Source organism: Sminthopsis crassicaudata, chromosome 3 (genome assembly GCF_048593235.1).
Source record: "Sminthopsis crassicaudata isolate SCR6 chromosome 3, ASM4859323v1, whole genome shotgun sequence".
Lineage (NCBI taxonomy): Eukaryota > Metazoa > Chordata > Mammalia > Dasyuromorphia > Dasyuridae > Sminthopsis > Sminthopsis crassicaudata.
The window spans coordinates 591,124,656-591,146,467 of NC_133619.1; the positions used below are offsets into that span (position 1 = coordinate 591,124,656).

The 21,812-nt window shown below is 39.6% G+C and overlaps 1 protein-coding gene across 1 annotated transcript in view; it reads right to left on the bottom strand.

Annotated features, from left to right (window-relative positions):
* INPP5B (inositol polyphosphate-5-phosphatase B) overlaps positions 1–9,915 on the bottom strand; it is an 81,418-nt gene extending 71,503 nt beyond the window's left edge. The window contains 3 exon segments of the mRNA XM_074305201.1: positions 8,820–8,899; positions 9,242–9,620; positions 9,775–9,915. Of these exon segments, the coding sequence (XP_074161302.1) occupies positions 8,820–8,899; positions 9,242–9,298 (137 nt within the window). The 5' untranslated portion in view covers positions 9,299–9,620; positions 9,775–9,915.
* Between the last annotated feature and the right edge of the window lie 11,897 nt (positions 9,916–21,812).

Consider the following 21,812-nt stretch of genomic DNA (forward strand, 5'->3'; position numbering starts at 1 on the left):
TCGCTCCGAATCTTCTATAACCTGGGGGTTCTCTGGCTGTAGATTCAATGGCCCCAGTGGAACACTCTGGGGCTACAGCTGGGGGAAGGAGGAGGATGGGGAAGTGCTATTCCTATGTCATATCTTCTGGTAAGCCTTTACCAAGTGCCAACCTCACAAATCAATCTCTTTCCTCTAACTTTGCCTGGCACTTTATTTGCATTTTTCTTATGTCCTCAAGTTCTCTTTTGTATTTTAAAGATTTGCATTCATGAATACTCTGAGTTTTTCCATCTTACCCTCCCCTCTCCTGGCAATGTACCATCCTCTCCAACTGGAACAGACTCTGCCCATCACCTCTCTTCTCTGCCTGGATAAATCCTTCTTCTCTATAAGACTTTCTCAATTTCTTTTCTTTTCTTTATTTTTTTAAAACCTTTTCAATTTAATTTGATTCAGCAAAAATTGACCAAAGTCTTTCCAAATGCTAGGCACTGGTGACACAAAGACAAAACAAAAACAAAAATTAGTTCCTGCACTCAAAGAACTTATAATTTTCTGGGGAAGAGGGAAGCAGAAAATACAGCTCTAAGATATAAATGATTATCAGATCCTCAATAGCTAAGAGGTCAAAGGACATGAGCACTTCCAATAGAAGAATGGCAAATTGTCAATGACCATATAAATCCATGGTCCATATCACTCATAAGAAGGGAAATCAAAACTGAAACCTGAAACAATGCTTGAGGTTTTACCTCATACCCAGAAAATTGACAAAAATGACCAAAAAATGGAAAAAGTCAATGTAGGAGGGCTGTGAGAAGATGGACTCACTATTAAATTATTGGCAGTCTAGAAAACTGGGGCAAACATTCAGGGAATAGAAATTATGTGAGAAAGGTGAAAAGAACATTTATATTATTTGGTCCAGCTATATCATTACTAAATATATACTCTCTGCATTTTATTGTGCAACATGGCTAATATGGAAATTTTTACATGGTTGTATACCTATAATCTCTATAAAAATTGTTTGCCTTTCCAAAGTGGAAGGTAAGGAGGGAAAGAATATGGAACTCAAAATTTGTTTTTAAAAAATGTTTAAAATTTGTGTTTACATATAATTGAGAAAAAAATTAAATAAAAAAGAAATAGATATATAATGAGAAAGTCAAATATGGAAAGTAAGGCCTCGTATATGCCAAAATACAAAGTTTTGTTTTGTTGTTTGTTTGTTTGTTTGTTTTTTGTTTTGTTTTGTTTTGTTTTTTGCTGAGGCAGTTGGGGTTAAGTGACTTGCCCAGGGAGATACATCTAGGAAGTATTAAGTGTCTGAGATCATATTTGAACTCAGGTCCTCCTGACTTCAGGACTGGCATTCTATCCACTGCATCATCTACCTGTGCCCAAATAGTATTTTTTAATGATAGCAAAGAACTAGAAATAAAATGGATCCTTGTTGATTGGAAGGTGGTTAAAAAACTGTACCATATAAGTATCGTGAGATATTATTGTAAAGTTAAAAATAATAGAAATGAGGAATTTAGAGAAACTTGGGAAATCATCACATACTAAGACCAGGTAAGGATAGCAGGGTAGAAAAGGAATACTATACACAATGACTACTGTAATGCAAAGAACACTAAAAAGCTGTTGAATTCTTAGTAAATGTAACACCTAATCTTGGTCCCAGAGAACAGTTAATGAAATATACCTCCCTTCTCTTGGTGGTAAAGTAGGATACTCTCATGGCAGAATATTGCACGTGTTGTCAGACAAGATCACAAATTTATTTATGTTTAACTTCTTTCTTAATTACAAGGAAAGACTAAATTCTTGGGTAGAAAAACTCATCTACAGATGGCTCTGGTGATCAAAGACATCAATAAATCTAATTTTAGGATAAATACATTTAGGGTAGGGATTAGTGTGGATCAATGGAGCAGCTTCTAATATGTTTCTATCTCCCGTGGGAAAAAAAAGAGAGGAAAATTAAATCAAGGTACTTAGAAGAGTTGGAATTTTAATTTGGAGAAAAGAAACTGAGGAAAATTAGGAGAAAGTAAACTCTTCAGGTCCAGATAAGTCTAGATTCTACTTCTGAGTTCAAAGAGAAGCAAGATAAAAGATAATTGAGGAGGACATAAAAAGACCAAAAAAGATAACATCAGACTCAAGAGAGAAAAAAAGATAGTTGGCAAAACAAGGCAAAGTAAGTTACAGAAGGTAAGTGTAGCAATCGGTTGTTGTTGTTCAGTAGTTTTTCAGATATGTTCGGCTCGTTATGACTTCATTTGAGATTTTCTTGACAAAGATACTGGAGTGGTTTGCCATTTCCTTCTCCAACTCATTTTACAAATGAGGAAACTGAGACAAAGAGGGTTAAGTCAGAGGGTAAAGCCAATTGAGAGAATGGATGGGTAGATAAGGAAATCGGTCCTGTAGAAAGGAGTTCACTGTTAGACTGTAAAAAGAGAATGTGTAGTTATAATGTTGTTAGCATACCTAATGAAAGAAAGTCGAGTGGGTTTACCAGATTATTAAGAAGAGGTGTTAAAAGACCATAAGTCTTAACCAGGAACTTAAGGTTGAAGTATAAATATCTGTAAATTACTTTAAAAAAAAAAAAAAAGACAAACATCTCTAATGTGTCTATATCCCAAAGAGATCATAAAAAAGGGGTAAGGACCCAAATTGCAAAAATGTAGCAGCTCTTGTTGTAGTGGCAAGAAACTGGAAATTGAGTGGATGCCCATCAGTTGGGAAATGGCTGGATGAGTTATGGTATGAATGCAATGGAATATGATTGTTCTATAAGAAATGATCAATAGACTGATTTGAGAAAAGCCTGGAATGACTTATATGACTGATGCTAAGTGAAGTGAGTAGAACCAAGACACCACGGTATGAAACAACAGCAAGATTGTGTGATGATCAACTGTGATGGACTTGGCTCTTTTCAACAATAAGGTGATTCAAAGCAATTCCAATAGACTTACCGTGGAAAGAGCATTCTCATCCAGAGAGAGCACTATGGAGTCTGTGGAGCAAAGCAGTGTATTTTCATCTTTTTTAGTTCTTGTTGTTTATTTGCTTGTTTGTTTGTTTTTTCTTGTGGGTTTTTTTTTTTTCACTTTTTGATCTGATTTTTTTTTCTGGGGCAGCATGATAAATATAGAAATATATTTAGAAAAATTGCACATATTTAACCTATATTGGATTCTTTAATGTGAGGAGAGGAAGTGAGAGAGGGAGGGAGAAAAATTTGGAACACAAGGTTTTGCAAAGGTGAATATTGAAAACTATCTTTGCATATATTTGGAAAAAATAAAAAGCTACTTAAAAACACATTAACAATGAAAAAAGACACAAAAGAACTGAATATTTCAATCAAAATGGAAAATAAGAAGAAAAAATTGTGTAGTGGCTTTGAGTGTGGAACATTCATATTTCTGTGAGTTGAGTGATTTATTTGTGTTCCAAGTATATATAGGCTTATCTTGATCCTGAAGTAGGAGGTAAAAGAGATGTGAAGAACACCTCTAAACACTCCAGGTTGTTAGAGAGTCGGAAGTGCTCTTAAAAGAACAAAATCAAGGCTTCAAGGGGAAAAAGAAAACAGCAAAATGAGGTGGAGGAGTGGAGATTCAACTATTATCAGCATTTTGGAAAATAATGTTACATAGAGGAAGCCTTAGAGTAAAAATAAAGACGGAAAGAGAGAAGGGTTTGTTTTATGTAACATTACTCCATTTTTCTATTTTCTATTTAATCATCTCAAACTTGGCCTGCCAAAAATGAACTCATGATCTTTCTCCCAAACCCTCCTATCTTCCCATCTTTCCTACTATTGCCAAGGTCACTACCATCCTCAGGCTTACAGCTTGGATATCAATCACCTTGACTCCCCACTCACATTCACCTCACCTAGCCAGTCTATCATCCAATCTTGTTTCTATCTTCTCAGCAACTAAAATATTCGAGTAAGCCTCAGTGCTTCCCTCTCTCCATTTACGTAACTATCACCCTCAGGCAAGCCTTATCACATATCACCAGACTATTGCATTAGCTTCTGGAGAGGTGTCCTTGCCCCACTCTCTCCCCATCTACAAGCTATTTTCTGCCTATCAAGCCTATTATCTATCTTCTGTGCCAGAATGATTTTCCTAAAGCGTAGATTTGACAGTATCACCTCCTTACATACACTCCAAAAACTCTTATTGGTTCCCTATTATCTTCAGGATCAAATTTAGAAGCCTATCTTTGACTATTAAAGACCTTCAATAACCTGGTCTCTTCTAACTTTTCTCAATCTTCTTACATTTCAATTCTCTTTATATACTCTGTGTTCCAATGACACTGACCTATGTTCTCTGCCTCCATCTGCCTACTAGCTGTTCTTTGAAGAAAACTCTCCATTTCTCATCTCTGAGTATTCTCTGTCTACCATGGTCTTCCTTCTCACCTCTGCTACTGGAATTTTATGACTTATGTCCTTAAAGATTTAGCTCACATCCCACTCTTTGCAACATCTTTCCAATCACACCTCCTTAGCAAGTGCCTTCCCTCTGAGAGTATCTTAATTTACTCTGTATTTATCCTGTATGCATATAGTTATTCACAAATTGTCTCTCCGGCTAAAATATAAGTCACTTAGGGCAGAAATCATGTTTTTATCACTTTTTCTATTCTCAATGCTTGGTGTTGAAATGCTTGTTGATTGACTGAAAAGGGGAAGGGAGAGGAGTAAAGTGCAATTAGAGTTCAAAACTGGACTTGAAGTTCATCTTGGAAAGGAGAGAGCTGGATACCCTGAGGTTGGAGAATATCAACTAATGTGGAGTCACTGAATTGGTTGAGGAAGGTCAGAGGAAGAAGAGACAAGTAATAGGAGATTCCCAGCTCAACAGCTCCAAAGCAGCTATCTATTGAAAAGAAGTGAAAAGATAACAACAATGGTCTGCTGTCTTCCCAGGGCATGAATCCAAGACATAACAGAGAATGTCCTGAAGTTTATCAAAATGGATAACTACTACCCACTTTTGGCGATACTAATGGACACAAATGAAAAAAGTATTGCTCATGCCTATAAAGTCTTGGGCAAGAAACCAAAGGTTTCTTGTAGGATCCCAGGATGCAATTTGCTCACTGTTAACCATTTAAAGCAAGAGACAATGAAGAAGAGAACAATTATTTAGGGATGAAAATAGTGACTAAAAAAGTGCTATCCGAAAATGGTATTTGTACTTCTGGTACAAAATATACCTAACAAAAGTTGGCAAAAAATATTTTTTCTGAATGTCTTGTACATCTAAACAAAAGGGGGGGTTTAAACTAAAAAAAGATTAGAGAGGGAGAGAGGACTGCTTACATTTATATATTCCCCAAGAGATTAGCGATGATGAATGAAGAAGAACAGTTGAAATATACAGTTCACAGGAAATAAAATCCAAGAAAAGATCTAGTAGAAAAATCTTATGACTTCCCATTTCTATATGCAAATGTTCAGAGTTTATGCAACATACAAAAGAAACTAGAAGGCCTTATAAAAGGAAGCAAATTTGATCTCAAAAATATCACTGAGATCTTATGGAACAAGTTACATAGCTAGATCATGACTCAAAAATGGGTATATCATAGGCAAAAGGAACAGGAAAAAAGAAAAGGTGATAGAGTAGAACAGCACTGTATTTTAAAGAGATACATACATGTAAGGAAATATAGTAACCAAAAGGAGATGCACACATGTAAGGAAATACAGGAACTTAAGTATGACAGAGAATATTTGTATGAATGTTAATGAAGGGAAAAACAAAAGTGATTTGTTTTTGGAATATACTACATATTTTCTGGACAAGAAGAGGAAGCAGATAGAGAGTTTGGGCAATAAACCACAAGCCTGGAACAGTGGTATGATAGCGTGCTGATGGAGGATTATCCAGACATCTGCTGAAGATTTTTGTCTCTAGCTCTCTAGCACTCTGCTTCTCTCTTTCCCTCCCTTGTTCTTTCTCTCTCTGCCTCTGTGTTTCTCTGGCATTGGGGTGGATGGGACAATTATAATTGACAACAGAGAGAAGGTAAAGCTGTTCAATTTTCATTTTGATTCTGTTTCTCTGCCAAAGAGAATGCTTTATTTTAATCGTGTCACTAGAAATGAGCCAACAAAGAATGGTTTGACAGAGTTGATATGCATGATAAATAAAGAAACAGCAAAAAAAGTACCTATCTATCCTTGAAGAACTCAAGAACAACTGGTCTTCCACTACTTAAATGGCAAGTGTGATTGCTGGGCTATTTATTGTCAGTTATGATACTTGAAAGGCCATAGAAAATGGAAGGGGCATCAAAAGACTGGAAAAAGACTCATTGTCCCAATTTTTAAAAGAGGAAGATACTAGTCTATAGTCAGTCAGGCACCCAACATTCATTAAGTGCCTACTATGTGCCACAGATTATGCTAAGCACTCAGTTGCTAACAAAGGCAAAAGACATTTATTGCTGTAGAAAAGCTCATAATCTAATGAGGGACCAATGAACTTAATGTCAATTCCTGAGAAAATCTTAGAATGGATCATTAAAGAGATGGTAGGTGATGATCCTACTAAATTAAGCTCATTTCTGTTTTTGAAAGTCTTATAAAAGGAAGAAATTTCCCCCTCCTCCACCCTGACCCCTTGGAGGTCCATAAAGGTTGAATGATCATTTTTGGGCAAGGGATAGTGTGGATTCCTTTAAACTCTGTGCTATCTATTGAAGTCCTTTCCAATACTCAAATTTTGGGACTCTCACCTGGGAACATATGGGTTATTATGGGGAAATCACTTAATTGTTCCTGGTCTCTTTCTTCATTGGTAAAAAGAGGGATGAATAAAACTTGCACAACATATCTCACAGGGTTATGAGGAAAGTGTGATGCAAACTTAAGGGGTTATACAAGTGTGAATTGTCATTGTGGTCATTTAAGTATAAAAAAAGTGTAAGCAACTGGAAGAATCAGGGAAGGCTTCAATGAGGAAGAAGCTCCTAAGCTGAGGCATGAAGATATGCCTTTTGAAAGGTGGAAGTGAGTATATGCCAGGACTTAGAAACATTGTCAGACTTCCCAAACATGGGAGATCCCTCTCCTTGAAGAGATCTCCCCTCCTTGAAGTTCTCAAATCATTCTCTTAGGACATTCTATCCTTTATTGAGTCATCCGTGCCTTTGTCTATTCTTCCTAATAGACAGATAAGCTCTTTGAAAGGCAGGAATAGTGTCTTGCTCCATCTTTGTATCTCCAGGGCTCCCACATAATAGGTACTTGCTTACTTATTGAATTGAAATGTTTTATTCTATCTATAAATACATGTTACAGGCAGGACATGAACCCAAATCTTCTGAATTCCAACAATCTCCATGCTTTCTGCCCTGCTGGTTCTCCCTCGGAACGGACAGACAGACCCCTCGCAGATCATGCCCAGATTGAATTAGCCCATCAAGCTTTAGACCCACTGCCCTGTGGTCATGGTAAGCCTGAATTAGCTTTGCAAATATAAGGGCTCACTACATATAGGCATCCCCAGACCCCAGACTTTATATCTCATGTGACAATCCATCCTAGCATTTCCTTACCATCTGCCCTGCTGAGGCAAATATCCCTCCTTCCCCCCCCCCCTTTTCCGTCAATTGTTTCTGGTCAGCAGATTGCCTTATGGTTCTACTTTTTATTCCTATAACTTTCCAAATCAAAGCACCTTCTTTGGATACCTCTTCCTATATGAGTTATCTCCTCTTAAGAGAAAGTAAACACCTAGAGAGCTTTTCAATTTCTATCATCAACACTAAATACATACAAAACACTTCATAAAGGCTATTTCTTCATTCATTCCTGGCACCAATTCAATTTAATCCAGCTGGCTCATTTCCCTTACACAGAAACACCCTGCTGTAATGGATACAGGGCCAGAGAGGAGTTGAAGTCCTTCCTATGACATGTATTTATTCTAGCTATAGTACTATATTCAAATTACTTAAGCTATCAGTGCCCCAGGCAACTATAATATTAAGTCAGAAAAGGGTTGAACTGCAACAGCAGGGAACATTTTCACACAGGAAGTTCCCCACATAAATGGACCTTTTTATTTTCTCTATAAGACTACAATCTCTCTAGGATAAGGGATGCATCTTCCTCTAGAAATCTCCCTCAGCACTAAGCTTTACACGTCATTGTTGTTCAGTTAGGTCTGAAGTAGTTTGCCATTGCCTTCTCCTGCTCATTTTACAGATGAAGAACTGAGGCACACAAGGTTAAGTGACTTGACCAGAGTCACATAACTACTAAGTGTCTGAGGCTGGATTGGAATTCAGGAAGATGATTTCTTCCTGATTTCAGGCCCTGCACCATCTAGCTTTGCCTTATACACAGCTGGCATTTAACAAATGTTTGTTGAATTATACTGGATCACTCAATTTTGACCCAATTTGACAATATCCAGTGTTGTGTTGGGGGAATGGAAGCAAAGGAAAAATGAGATATAGTCCCGGCCCTTTACTAGCTCTGGGCTCTACCCAAGAGAGACCAAATCAACACTAATGTCCCACTTAGAGTTCCAAATTAATTAAATGGTGTATCAAGGAAAAGCAGGAGGCAGCTGCTAAAATGCAGAAACCCTGGAAACAAAAGACCCAAGCAAGATTTGGGTTTCATTTCTAGCTCTTCCACTCACTAGCTCAGGAACCTGGAATGATCCCTTCCTCTGACTCGATCTCAGTTTCCTCATCTGCAAAATGAAAGAGCTGGAGGAGATGAACTTTAAGATCCCTTTGCCTCGATGTGATGTCATTCTCAGTTCACTTACGCATATTCCAGGCCACATTTGACCAAGCCCAAGAGGCGGCTTTGTAGACTATCCCCAGCACAGACTACACCCTGTACCGCCTGCAGTCCAAAGTCAAGGAAAATAGGAGGGGAAAATAGAAGGAAAGAAGGAAGGAGGGATGGAAAGAAGGAAGGAAGGAGGGAAGGAAGGAAGGAAAGAGGGAGGGACGGATGTCATTCAAATAAGCTCATCCCACCCTTATTTTCCCTGCTTTCCCTCATCTGCCCAGCTGGAGTACTGAGAGCAGGGGCGCAGGTTCTGCAGAAATGGGACCAGGACAGGAAATAAAAAGTCTTTTTTCTGTCTCCAAGAACCCCTCATCACGTTGGGCACCACGCGGTGCTCCTTCCTCATTTCCCCTCCCCCGATCTCCAAAAGCCTGGCATGCAGGGAAAGGATACAATAATGCAGTATTCACCCTGGGCCAGGGTCTCCTGAATGGCCCCAGATTGGTCCATCCTAGCAGCTGCCACTGGACCCAGAGACGCACAGCTAGGGATCTGGGAACTGGCTCACCGAGGCGTCCTTTCAGTCCAGGCCCGATAAGTGAGTGGACGTCGGAGGGGGTGGGTGATTAGAGTCACGAGACCCCGAAGGGGCGAGAGGAGGGAGATAGAGGATGAGGAGAGATGGCAAAGGATGAGAGGTTTTAGGAGATCGGAGCGGCGAGGGAGCATAGTCCAGCCGCGCTTCCAGTCCCTAATCTCCACCACCAACGTGAGGCGGGTATCCAGCCAGGTTGCATCAGCCAGAGGTGCGGGCAGGAGGGGACACAGAGTCCTGTAGAGAAAGACAAGTGAGTAGAGAGAAGGGTACCCCCCCCAAGCTTCTTAACCGTAGCCTCCGACCCCACCCTTGCACTGACACTCCAGCCGGGTCCTGCAGCTCACTGATTAGCCTGCTAGAGCACACCGCTGTCAGCCTGCCTGCCTACCTCTGGGATGTCACTGCCTGCGGCGTGCCGGAGACGACGGAGAGCCCCGGGGGCAGCGGGACAGCTCCAGCTCACTACTCCTCCCGGCAGGCTCCACGCAGCTGCCCGCGGGCCAGCGGGCCGGGGGGCCAGACGGCCTACAAGTCCCAGCTTGCACTGCGCCTGTCCCTACAAGACCGGGCTATTTAACCCTTTCTGTATCTCCGTAGTCTTGAAGAGTCCCTACCAGAAGAGACAGACCCTGACAGGTTTTTGGAGACTCCTACAGGCTCCGAGCCATTAAGCACTTCTCCCCCAACATCTGCCCCTTCCCCCCGAGTCCCCAACACACACACACACACACACACACACACACACACACACACACACACACACACAAATGCACAAACTGCAGCCCAAGCCGGAGGTCCGAATCCTGGCTTGCAACGCTCATTTAGTAAATCTAAGTGGATCGTTGGATTTAAAGTGGAGTAAACCATCATTGGAAGGATGGATTGGAAGGAATCTTAGAGGTCATCAATTCAACCCCCCCTTATTTGACAGATGAGGAAACTGAGGACCAGAGAGTTTAAGTGACTTACAGACTATCTCCCAGGGAATAAGTGAGGAATCCACATTCTGTTTCTCCAAATCTAACACTGCCCATTAGAACATATTATTGGGACACAGGGTCTGACATCTCTACAACTCAATCTTAGACAGGGCTTAGAGCAATAAGAGGAAAAATGACTTGGCCAGGTTACACAGAAAGTATTTGTATACTGTCAGAACTGTATACACTTATTTCAGAAAGGCCTGGAGAGACTTACGGGAAGCTAAGTGAAGTGAGTAGAACCATGAAAACTTTGTACACAGCAACAAGAAGATTATTTGATGATCAAATGTGATGGCTGTGGCCCTCTTCCACAATGAGGTGATTCACACCAGTTCCAATGGTCTTGTGATGAAGAGAGCCATCTGCACCCAGAGACAGGACTGTGGGAACTGAGGGTAAATCACAACATAGCCTTTTCACTTTTTTTGTGATTGGTTGTTTGCATTTTTTTTCTCATTTAAAAATTTTTTTGATCTGATTTTTCTTGTAAAGCACAATAATTGTGAAAACACATATTATAGAAGAACTGCACATGCTTAACATATATTGGATTACTTGCCATCTAGGGAGAGGGTGAGGGGAAGGAAGAAAGAAAAAAAATTTGCAACACAAGGTTTTGTAAGGGTGAATGTTGAAGACTATGCATGTCTTTTGAAAACAAAAAACTTTACATATTAAAAAGAAGGAAAAAAAAACTGTATTCACTAAGCCATGAAGACTCTCAAGCCCACAAAGACAAAATGATGACAATTACCACCAACATTACTACTACTACTACTATTTCTCCTGCTCCTGCTCCTGCTATTGCTGCTCTACACTACTAGCATTTATATGGCTTAAAAAGTTCTTTATAAATATTATCTGATTTGATTTCACAAAAAACCCTGGTAGGGGCTATTATTCCCTTTTTTATAGAGAAAGAAACTGAGTCAGAAAGAAGTTAAGTGACTTGCCCAGGATGATGCAGTTAGTAAAAGTCTGAGGCTGAATTTAACTCAATCTCTTTCTAATCCTCTTTTCTCCTGCACCTTTTTGGGGGATAGTGGGGAAAGGATATTTCTTCTCCACCCAGAAACAGGGAAAAGTGGACATACTTGCACTGGGATTAAAAAAAAAAAAAAAAAAAAAAAGATGCCCAAGAGTAGACTTTCCCAGATCAAGGGACTTTAGGAGTTAAGACAAATGAGTGCTCCAGCAGGGGAATATGGCAGAACCAGAGGTATTGCTCAAAGAGGAGAATTCATGGACAATGTTACTGAAACTAAATCTTGCTGGGTAGAGGAAGAGAATTCCTTGCAGAGAAAACCCAGAATCTAGCCTTTTAGTAGAGAAGGGAGATTTTTATGGGCAGTGCCAGACTTAGGGTTTATCTTGTGATTAACACTGAGTCTGAGAGGTGGGAATTTTATCTCCAGTCCTTCTGGAAAGCAAGTTTCACAAAAAGCATTGCCTTTTGGGAAGCTAAGAACAATGCTCATGTAATTCTTGAGCAGCATTCTTGGAAAGCAAAACAAGTGGGGAGAGGGAGCAAAGGAGACTGCCCCCCCCTACTAAGAATTATTCAAATAATATAAGTGTGATGGGAAGAGGATTGCTTCTTTAGTAATCTCTACAGTATGTTTACTTTCTGGAGTGGTACTATGAGTTTTGAGGACACTGTAGTAGCTTGTGGGAGAGAAAAACTCATTAAATATAATTTACAGAGGCAGCTAATGTCAAGATAGATGGAGCACTGGCTCTGGAGTCAGGAAGACTTGATTTCAAATACTGCTTCAGACACTTGCTAGCTGTATAATTCTGGGCACAGGTGTTTGTCCATTTCCTCAACTGTAAAAGGAGATAATTACATACTTTGCAGTGTTGTCATAAGGATCAACTGAGATCATATTTGTAGAAAAGCACTTAGCACAGTTCCTGGCTCTTAGAAGGTACTATATAAATGCTTAATTTCCATTTCTTTTCCCTTTCTAGAGGCCATATGAGCTACTTGAATATTTTTGTTTTTATATATGTTCTTAGACTCCTGTGAATCTTCTTTTCTTCTTCTGCATTTTCTTATGGGGTGAAATAAAGTGCATAGAGCACTGGGCTTGAAAATAGGAAGATTCATCTTCCAGAATTCAAATCCAGCCTCAGACACTTACTAGTTGGTGAACCGGGACAAGTAACTTAATCCTATCTGGTTTAGTTCCTCATCTGTAAAATAAGTTGTAGAAGGAAATAGCAAGTAAACCTCAGTATCTTTGCCAAGAAAAACTCAAATGGGGTCACAAAGAATGAAGAGTTGGATAGAACTTAAAATGACTTAACAACATACCCAATACCATGTTATCACTTTCAATGCTTATATAGGAGCTGAGGATATTATTATCCACGTTTGGGGAAATCTAGACATGAAATATACTTAAGCTTTATTAGAGAGATTTTCCTGGAGTAAATTTCAGAGTTCCAGGGTGTCAGAATGATAATTCAAAGACAGAAAAGTACTCTGAGGGATAAATTCTGGGGATTGTTCCCGGGCAATCAATATAAGGCCAGCATTTTGGGGGGAGTGGCAGGAAATGTGACCCTAAGCTTATATTTAAATTTGAAAGTGATGGGCAGCTAGGTGGTGCAGTGCATAGAGCATATTGAAGTCAGGAAAACCTGAGTTCAACTATAGCCTCAGATACTTAATACTTCCTAGCTGTATGACCCTGAACTAATCACTTAGCCCCAATTATCTCATTAAAAAAGTTAGCGATTTTAATTTAGCTGATAATTTTGTTTTATATTTGAAAGTATTAAGTTGTGAATAGTAGATTTGGTTTCATATACAATAACATTTTTATTGTACTATGTTATAGAAAATCTTGTTTTATTCTATAAATTGAAAATAATTTTTTAAAAAAGAAAAAAAATTTAAATGGTTTATATAATGTGATTAGATCATTGGCAGTGGACAAGAAAAAAAAATATAAGGAAAGAAGAAAAGTGAGTGTACTCAAGCTTAGGGGAAACTGGAAGGAAACTTACAGACCATCTAGTTGACCTTAAGGAGCACTTCATAAGAGTCAGAGCTAGGACCCAAACCCAAGCCTTCTGAATGAGATAAGAAGAAAAAGAAGCTGTTTTGCATAGGAGATAAAGAACAGGTTTTAGAATCAAAAAAATCCAGATTCTGTCTAGCAGGGTGTTTGACATATACTACCCTTGGATTGTAGGGAAGTCACGGCCTTTCACTGCCCCCTACAGAGTACTGAATTTGGAATCAAGATCTGGGTTCAAATCCTACTTCATAACTTACGACCTGTGTAATGTTAAATAAGTTATTTGACCATTTTTTATCTCAATTTCCTCATCACTAAAACGAGGGGATTGAACTAGATGGTTTTTAAGGTGCCTCCCATCTCTAAATATAGGATTCTAAGACCTTAAATTAAAATAAGCTGCCAAAATATTGCTGACATGAGTTTCCACACCAAGTGCTCCCTTGTACTGATGATCTCTATACCCATCACAAAGAAAATGTGGGACAATAGTACTGGTACAAGAACTAGGAGACCCGAGCACTAGTCTCTTCTCAGCTTCCAGCCTTAAACAAGTCTCTTCTGGCCTTCCATTTCCCCGTTGTGGTGGTTTGTCCTTTGTTCTCCAAAAGGACCATAGCATCAGGGTAGTGATGTCATGACATGTAAGTGAATTGACTTAAGTGAGGGAGGGTTGTGCAACCTCGATTTCCCCTCTGGGTATAGTGGCCAGATGGCATTGGATGCACCAGGAGACCTTGATCTTTTTAGCTAAGTTTCAGTCTAAGGTCACACCCATTCATTGATTACACCTAGTTAGGTAGCAATTGAGGCAAAAAAAAAAAAAAAAAAAAAAGTTGTCTTTGGCCAGCCCTGGAATCAGGAGGATCTGAGTTCAAATTTGACTCCCAGACCCTTACTAGCTGTGTGACCTTGAGTGATTCACTTAACTCTAATTGCAAAAGAATGGCTCTTTTCACCTAGCCAGTAAACAAACAAATAAGTAAATAAAAGCAATTTTTTTATTTTCCCTAATTGTAACAAGGAGGAAGCTACCCTAGAAGAGGCAACATGATGTTGTAGAGAAAAACTTTCAGAATTTGAAGTGGGAGGATCTGAGTTCAAATCCTTGCTCTACCATTTGCCGCCTGTGTGACTGGTCAAATTACTTAATCACTTAAGACCTCATTAACTTTTCCAGGAAAATAAGATTTGGACCAAATGATCTCTGAGGTCCCTTCCAGCTGTAAATTACCTATGATCCTTCAATTTCAAGATTCTATGATTCTATTAGTGCTCAGCAAATATTTGTTATATGAAGAACTCTGAGCACTACACAGACACACACAGACACACACACACAAGGGTAATGTGAGAAGACCATCAGCCTCATTATTAGAAGATCTGGTGGATCTGTCATTTATTAGCTATGAAGTCCTGAAACAAATGCCTTCCTTACCAGAGACCTCAGTATCCCCACTTGTAAAATGAATGCTTCCAGGTCTCCTAACATCTTAGACAATCCACATTTTGGGTCTTTTAGAAGTTTGAAATGTTTTATCTAAAGGTCCCCTCCTGTTCTAACATGCTGTCTCTTCCATCTTGGATACTAAGCATTTCATTCACAAGCATTTTTAAGTGCCAGACACTGTGCTAGAAGATATAAGTGGATAGGAAAAGTCACTGCTGTCAAGAAGTTTTTATTCTACCAGAGAAATACACAAAGTTATAATACACAAATATATAAATATGAAATAATTTTTTGGGGGAGAAAGCCAATCTATTTGCCTACCTGTTTATTTATCATATATTTCTATCTATCTATCTATCTGTGTTGTTCTTCAGTTGGATCTGACTTCATGATCCCATTTGGGGTTTTCTTGGCAAAAATACTGGAGTGGTTTGACATTTTCTTCTCTAGCTCATTTTACAGATGAAGAAACTGAGGCAGACAGCTTTTTAATACCTTTTTATATATAAAACATATGCATGGGTAATTTTTCAACATTGACCCTTGCAAAAACTTCTATTTCAACTTTTTCCTTCCTTCCCTCCACCCCCTCCCCCAGATGCCATGTAGTCCCATATATGTTAAATATGTTAAAGCATAGGTTAAATATATGTATACATATTTATACAGTTATCTTGTTGCACAAGAAAGCTCGGATTTAGAAAGAAGATAAAAATAACCTGAGAAGAAAAAACAAAAACTCAAACAAACAATAATAGAAAGAGTGGAAATGTTATGTTGTGGTCCATACTCATTTCCCAGTGTTCTTTCTCTGGGTGTAGCTGGTTCTGTTCATTACAGATCAATTGGAACTGATTTGGATCCTCTCATTGTTGAAGAGAGCCATGTCCATCAGAATTGGTTATCATAAAGTATTGTTGTTAAAGTGTATAATGATCTCCTGGTTCTGTTCATTTCACTTAGCATCAGTTCATATATGTCTCACCAAGCCTCTCTGTTTTCATCCTGCTGGTCATTTTGTACAGAACAATAATATTCCATAATATACTTATGCCACAATTTATTCAGCCATTCTCCAATTGATGAGCATCCCTTCAATTTCCAGTTTTTAGCCACTACAAAGAGAGCTGCCACAAACATTTTTGCACACACAGGGCCCTTTCCCTTCTTTAGTATTTCTTTGGGATATAAGCCCAGTAGAAACACTGCTGGATCAAAGGATATGCACAGTTTGATAACTCTTTGAGCATAGTTCCAAATTGCTCTCCAGAATGATTGGATCCGTTCACAACTCTACCAATAATGCATCAGTGTCCCAGGTGAGGCAGACAGCTTTAAGTGACTTGCTCAGGGTTATATAAGTAGTGTCTGAAGCCAGATTTGAACTCAGGGAGGTAAGGCTTCCTGTGTCCAGGGCCAGTGCTTTGGGTCCAAGTGAGGGAGGGCTGTGCAACCTCACTTTTCCCTCTGAGTCTAGTGGCCAGATAGAAATCAGGATGATTGGAGATGGCCTTGGATGCACTAGGAGATTTTGACCTTACTGCCTATCTTCCTGTCTGCCTGCTTCTCTCTCTTTCTCTTCCATCCTCTCTGTCTCTATCTCTCTTTTTCTCTCTCTCCCTTTCTCTGTTCCCATATCTCTCTCTTTTTCTGTTCCTTTACTATCTATATTTTGCTTTAATTATATATTTTTCTGTCTATATCTATCTTGCTCTCATCTATCTATATCTCTCTTTTAGCATGGTATAATGGACAGAGTTGTCCAAGAAACTTTGAAGATCTAAGTTCAAATCTCACCTGTGACACATTCTGGTTTTAGATCTTCTGCAAGTTAGAGGTGTCAAGTAGTAAAATTTTTCTAAGTATAGTCTGAATCAGATTAAAACTTCTATTGAGAAGTATTTAACAAATTAAATTAAAATGCAATAAAACATGGATTCTGTTAATATGATGTGGTGTTCTAAGTCAATATGTAGCCCATAGTTTGATACTACTATTAAGGAAATTCTTTAAGATTAAGGTTCAATGAATATGCTCACCTGAATTGGTTGAGGGAGTTTCTCTGCAAGTTTTCTATAGTAATGAAATCATAGATCTAATTCTCTCTCTATGTATGGATATAGATCCACAATGCAATGTTAAGCTTTAAAAGCTTAATAGATATATAGTGTCACATGATATTATATATTCTAATTAATATGTAGTTATATAGAGAGAATATGTATTCTATATATAGAAAATGTATATTTATTTATATTTATATGTAGGATATATATAAAATAGATATTCTATATATAGAATCCAATATGTATTATAAATTTAGCCTAAAAGTATATTATATGTATATATATATATGTGTATACAATTATATACTATATGTGTATGTATATGCTATATATATTCTATGTACATATACTATACAATGTTACTGTTCTGTATATACTGACTCTATTTTATAAAATATAATTTATTATACTTTATTTCATAGCCTGTTTAATTTATTGTATCATTAATGTTATGTCATTGTTTGCAACATATACACATAAGTGATATTATATATAAATATTGTATTGAATTGTATATTGTTTTTAAAATATGTCACATACATATATATGTGTATGTGTGTGTGTGTTCTGTATTCTAAAGTCCCTTCTATTATTGATATTTTCTGAATCTGAGTTTAAGCTCTTGCACAGTCCTGGGCTCATAAAAAAACATCAATAAACCCTTTAAATAAGGATATGCTCAGATTTTATAGAACATCTCGCCCTGCCTTCAACCTCCCAAGCAATGAAGAAGAGAGGGATTTTCCTCCTACCTGGAGTTATCAAATGTAATGATGAGATTAGTAATTTCTTCCCCATTCTAATGCTGGAGAATAAAACACAACCACTCACTTGCCAAAACTGATCCTGTTTTGCATATGGAAACCTGGTGAGGCTCTTGGTTCCAACTTCTCTCCCATATTCCCCATTCACAATCTACTACTTGCCCTTAGTAAATATCCACCTTTCAGTCACCTGTTTATTGAGGTCACATTTCTGATGGGAAGAGGACACAGAAAGGCTGAAAATTCCCTGACTGAGGGAAGGAAGGCTAGGAGGAAAAAACTCCCTCCATTGTGTCAGTCTCCAAACCAACACCAATAGCTTCCCTCAGTCCTAGCAGGAGAGAAGAGCTTTGACCCATTCCTTCACTGCTTCCCTCTGCTCTTTTCACTTTGTTCAAAGCAAGGACCCCACTTCAGTGCAAGAAGAGGCAAGGAAGAGGGCAGCTAGGGAAGCTGGAAGGGGGAAAAGGAAGGAGGGCAGAGTCTGTCCTGAGTGGTCTTAGAAGGGAGAGAGCTGACTTCTCTCCTCTTCCCCAAACCATGACTTTTCTCTAACCTAGAGCCCAATGAGCAATCTTCATCCCAATAATGGAAAAGTACCATCGACCATGAATCAGGGGTAGGAAAGATCCAGGAGCTTGGGAAGGAAGAACAGAGAGTGGCTTATGGTGTGACTGTCTCTTAACTAGTATTAGAGGTTCACCTTCTCTAAGGTTCTGGCTATAGGAAGAATGTGAGAACTAGGAGAGGTAGATTAGCCAGGAATGTCCTGGCTCCCCTCTGCAGGAAGGGCAGGAGGGCAGGAGGGGGAGTGGGGCAGATGGAGGAGTATAACTGAGAGGAGGCTCTTTGCAGGCCTGGAGATTTGCTGCTAAAGTAAATGAATCCATCTAGCCAGAGATTGCTAGTGGAAGGCATGGCCCAGCAGCACTCCTGGTAGCAAGTTTAGATCCTGGCCTGGGAACACACTGGACTTCCCACTTGGCATCCATAGCTGTAGCTGACTCACAGCCAGAGTTTGTCTTCTTCATCTGAGGAAAGTGAACTGAACAAGGGGGAATTCTGGGCCATCCCCAGAAGGTTTTAAAGGATCTTCAAGGTAGGCAAGCAGGACCACCCTCTGTCACCAGTGAATTTTCATCTCCTTTTCTCTCATTTTGGTCAAATAGAAAGGAAACCCATCTCTATTTGTGGACTCCCAGGGTCTTGTCAAGCCTGACTTCCCCCTGGTCCCCACTGGGCCTCCTTCCTTTGTCAATCATAGCTACTCATAGCTATTTCCCCTATTTAGGGAGAGCATCCGGCAGGTAGTTCAGGTGTGATGAATAGGTTTTTCTCCTTCCTGTCTCCCCCCAGCCTCATTCCTTACCATGTTTCAACTATTAAAACCTTCAAAGTTGAACTCAAATACCATCTCTTTCTTGAAGCCTTCCCTAGTACTCCAGTCGCTTCTGGAAATCCTGCAACAATTTGTGCGCATCTGTTTTCCCTTTTCACAAACTGCTTTGAAAGACTTAAATGAACTGATGCTGAGTGAAATGAGCAGAGCCAGGAAATAACTGTACATAGTTTCAGCAATATTATATGATGATCAACTATGATTGACCTTGCTCTTGTCAGCAGTACAATGATTTTAGAAATTCCAAAAGACTTGGGATAGAAAATGCTATCCACATCCAGAGAAATAACTATTTTCCTTTTTAAATTTTGTTTTTTTCTTTCCTCATGAATTTTCCCTTTTGTTCTGATTTTTCTTTCACATAAGGATAATATGAAAATGTTTAACATGATCCTACATGTATTTCTTATGTTGGATTGTTTGCTCTTTTGGGGAAGAGAGAGAAAAAAGAGAGAGGGAGAAAAACTTAGCAAAAAAAAGTTACATTATAAAAGTTAGTACTTAAAATTGTCTTTGCATGTAATTGGAAAAAAATAAAATACTATTAAGTGCAAAAAATACTTTTAAAAAATTCTGTGCTCAGTACTGGGGGAGGGACTAATTTTAGAAAAATTTGATCCCTGCCCTATGTAATTCATAGTGCAATTATATAAATAATTCTTGACATTCTTGGTATTACACAATTAAGAAGATCACACAGCTACAAAGTATTTTGTGATTAATTGTGATTAATTGAGGTCATGGAAGACTGTCCCACATTGCTCCTTATGGTGTCCTCCCTACTCCACAAATTCTTGACTCTCCACCCCCAGCTCAAAATAATTCCTGCTAATAAGCTAAGCTCTTTCCCTCCTCATTCTTCCCCCTCATGAATTTTTTGTTTCATCTACTTCCCAGATCATAGAAAAAGCACCCCCAGCTCCCACTCCCCCCGCAGCTCACCCCCAATATACTCATATTTCCCTAATTCACAATGACATCTCCCCCAGTTCACACAGCCTCATCTCGAAGTACTGGTCCTCAGCCTTACAGTCCAGTGTTAAGTTTGTACCCTGTATACTGTATGCAGTGGAGACTGTGGCAGGTCTGAGGGTAAGATTGGTCATCACAGAGAAGCTCCTTTACTCTGCCCCCTCCCCATACTGATGGTGAGGGAGTGTGGGGAGCCAGCACTGAGCTGAGGGCAAAGGTCATATTCCTAGGCAAATACCCACCTAGGGTAAAGAATTCTGTCTCCACACAAGTTACATTCTGGAACAACTCCTGTCACAAGAACTTTCTGTGGATTTATAGCCTTTGTTTCTTGCTCCATTTTACCCCATATAAGTTTATGCTTATAAATGAGACTTGATCAGAAAGCCTGTCTTGTCTCCATTCTTCGCGTCTCCTGTCCCCCGTTCCCTATTCTTCTCTTCTAGGTCCACGTTTTTGTTCCACTGGACGGGACAAGGGAGGACCCATCCCCTTCCAGCTCCTCTCTGCCAGACTTACCTGGGCTGGCCTTAGAGCAGGAGTCATCTGAGCATTTAGCAGGCTCTGGGAATAAACCAGCTCAATAAAAGGAGAACTGGTGGAGAAGGAAAGGATGGAGAGTCAAGAGAAGGGGACTCTCACAGGGATCATAGAAGATTTAGGGGATTTAGAAGAAGGTTGAAGGATTATGGAAGACCACAGACTCTGACAAATGAAGGTCATCAGGTTGGGAAGGCTGACAATAAAGGGAAATTTGTAGGTCACATGAAGTGATAGGTTCAGAAAAAGCTGGAGAAGTGATGATGAAGGGGTCAAGGTGGGAGTTACAGAGGGAAGAGATTCTTGGATCCATGGCAGTCACTAAGTTGGGGAAAGGCCAAGGGAATAGGAAAGGTCATGGAGTCAGAAAGAGGTCTGTCTCATAAGGTCATAGGTAAAAAATGTTAAAAAGCTAGGAAAAGATCATAGAATTAGGATGTTCATGTGTCTGAAGAAAAAATCTTGGGGTTGGGGGAGATCACAGGGTTTAAAAGCGCCCATGATTTACAAGGAACGGGACACCATGGTGTTTGTCCTTACCACCAGCCATATTCATCTGGTGACTACCTGCACGTGGGGAAAATGAATGATAAGCACTGGGTGGCCCAGTGAGTACTGAAAAGAGATTTGATTGTTATACCATTGCTATCATCCCACTTTTCAGATGAGAAAACTGAGGCCCAATGTGTGCAAGAAACAAACTTTTCCTCATCATACCCGGGCTCCCCCATGTAAGACCCAAGGCTGCCCTGCTGAGGTGACTGCTTCTAGAAAGTCAGCACCCCTGCCTTCCCCATCAGTGTTGTCACCAAGGGTTCCCTAGGTCCCACAGCCCAGGAACTGGCACCAAGGGGAGCAGCAGCTGCTGTGGCGGACAGTGGCCTTAATCCCGATGTCCCAGTGACCCAGCTCCAGGTGGAGTTCTGGGCTCTGCCAAGAAGGAAAGATCCAGACACCCTGTGCCTTTGGCCAGGGGATCATTTGCCTTCTATTCAAACGGTGTGAGGAGGGGCAGGGTTGGAGGTTACAGGGGTAGGATTGTGGTTTCATGGGCGGAAGGAACCAGCCATGGGGGAAAGCGCTGTATGGGAGGACAGGGGTGTACCTGAGAGGTTTATTTGGAGGAAGGGATTTTTATTTGTTTGTTTGTTTGGATGGGGAGTAGAACTCACCAGCTGACAGGAAGGAAAAGCGGAACCTATTTGTGCTTGTCTCTATTCATG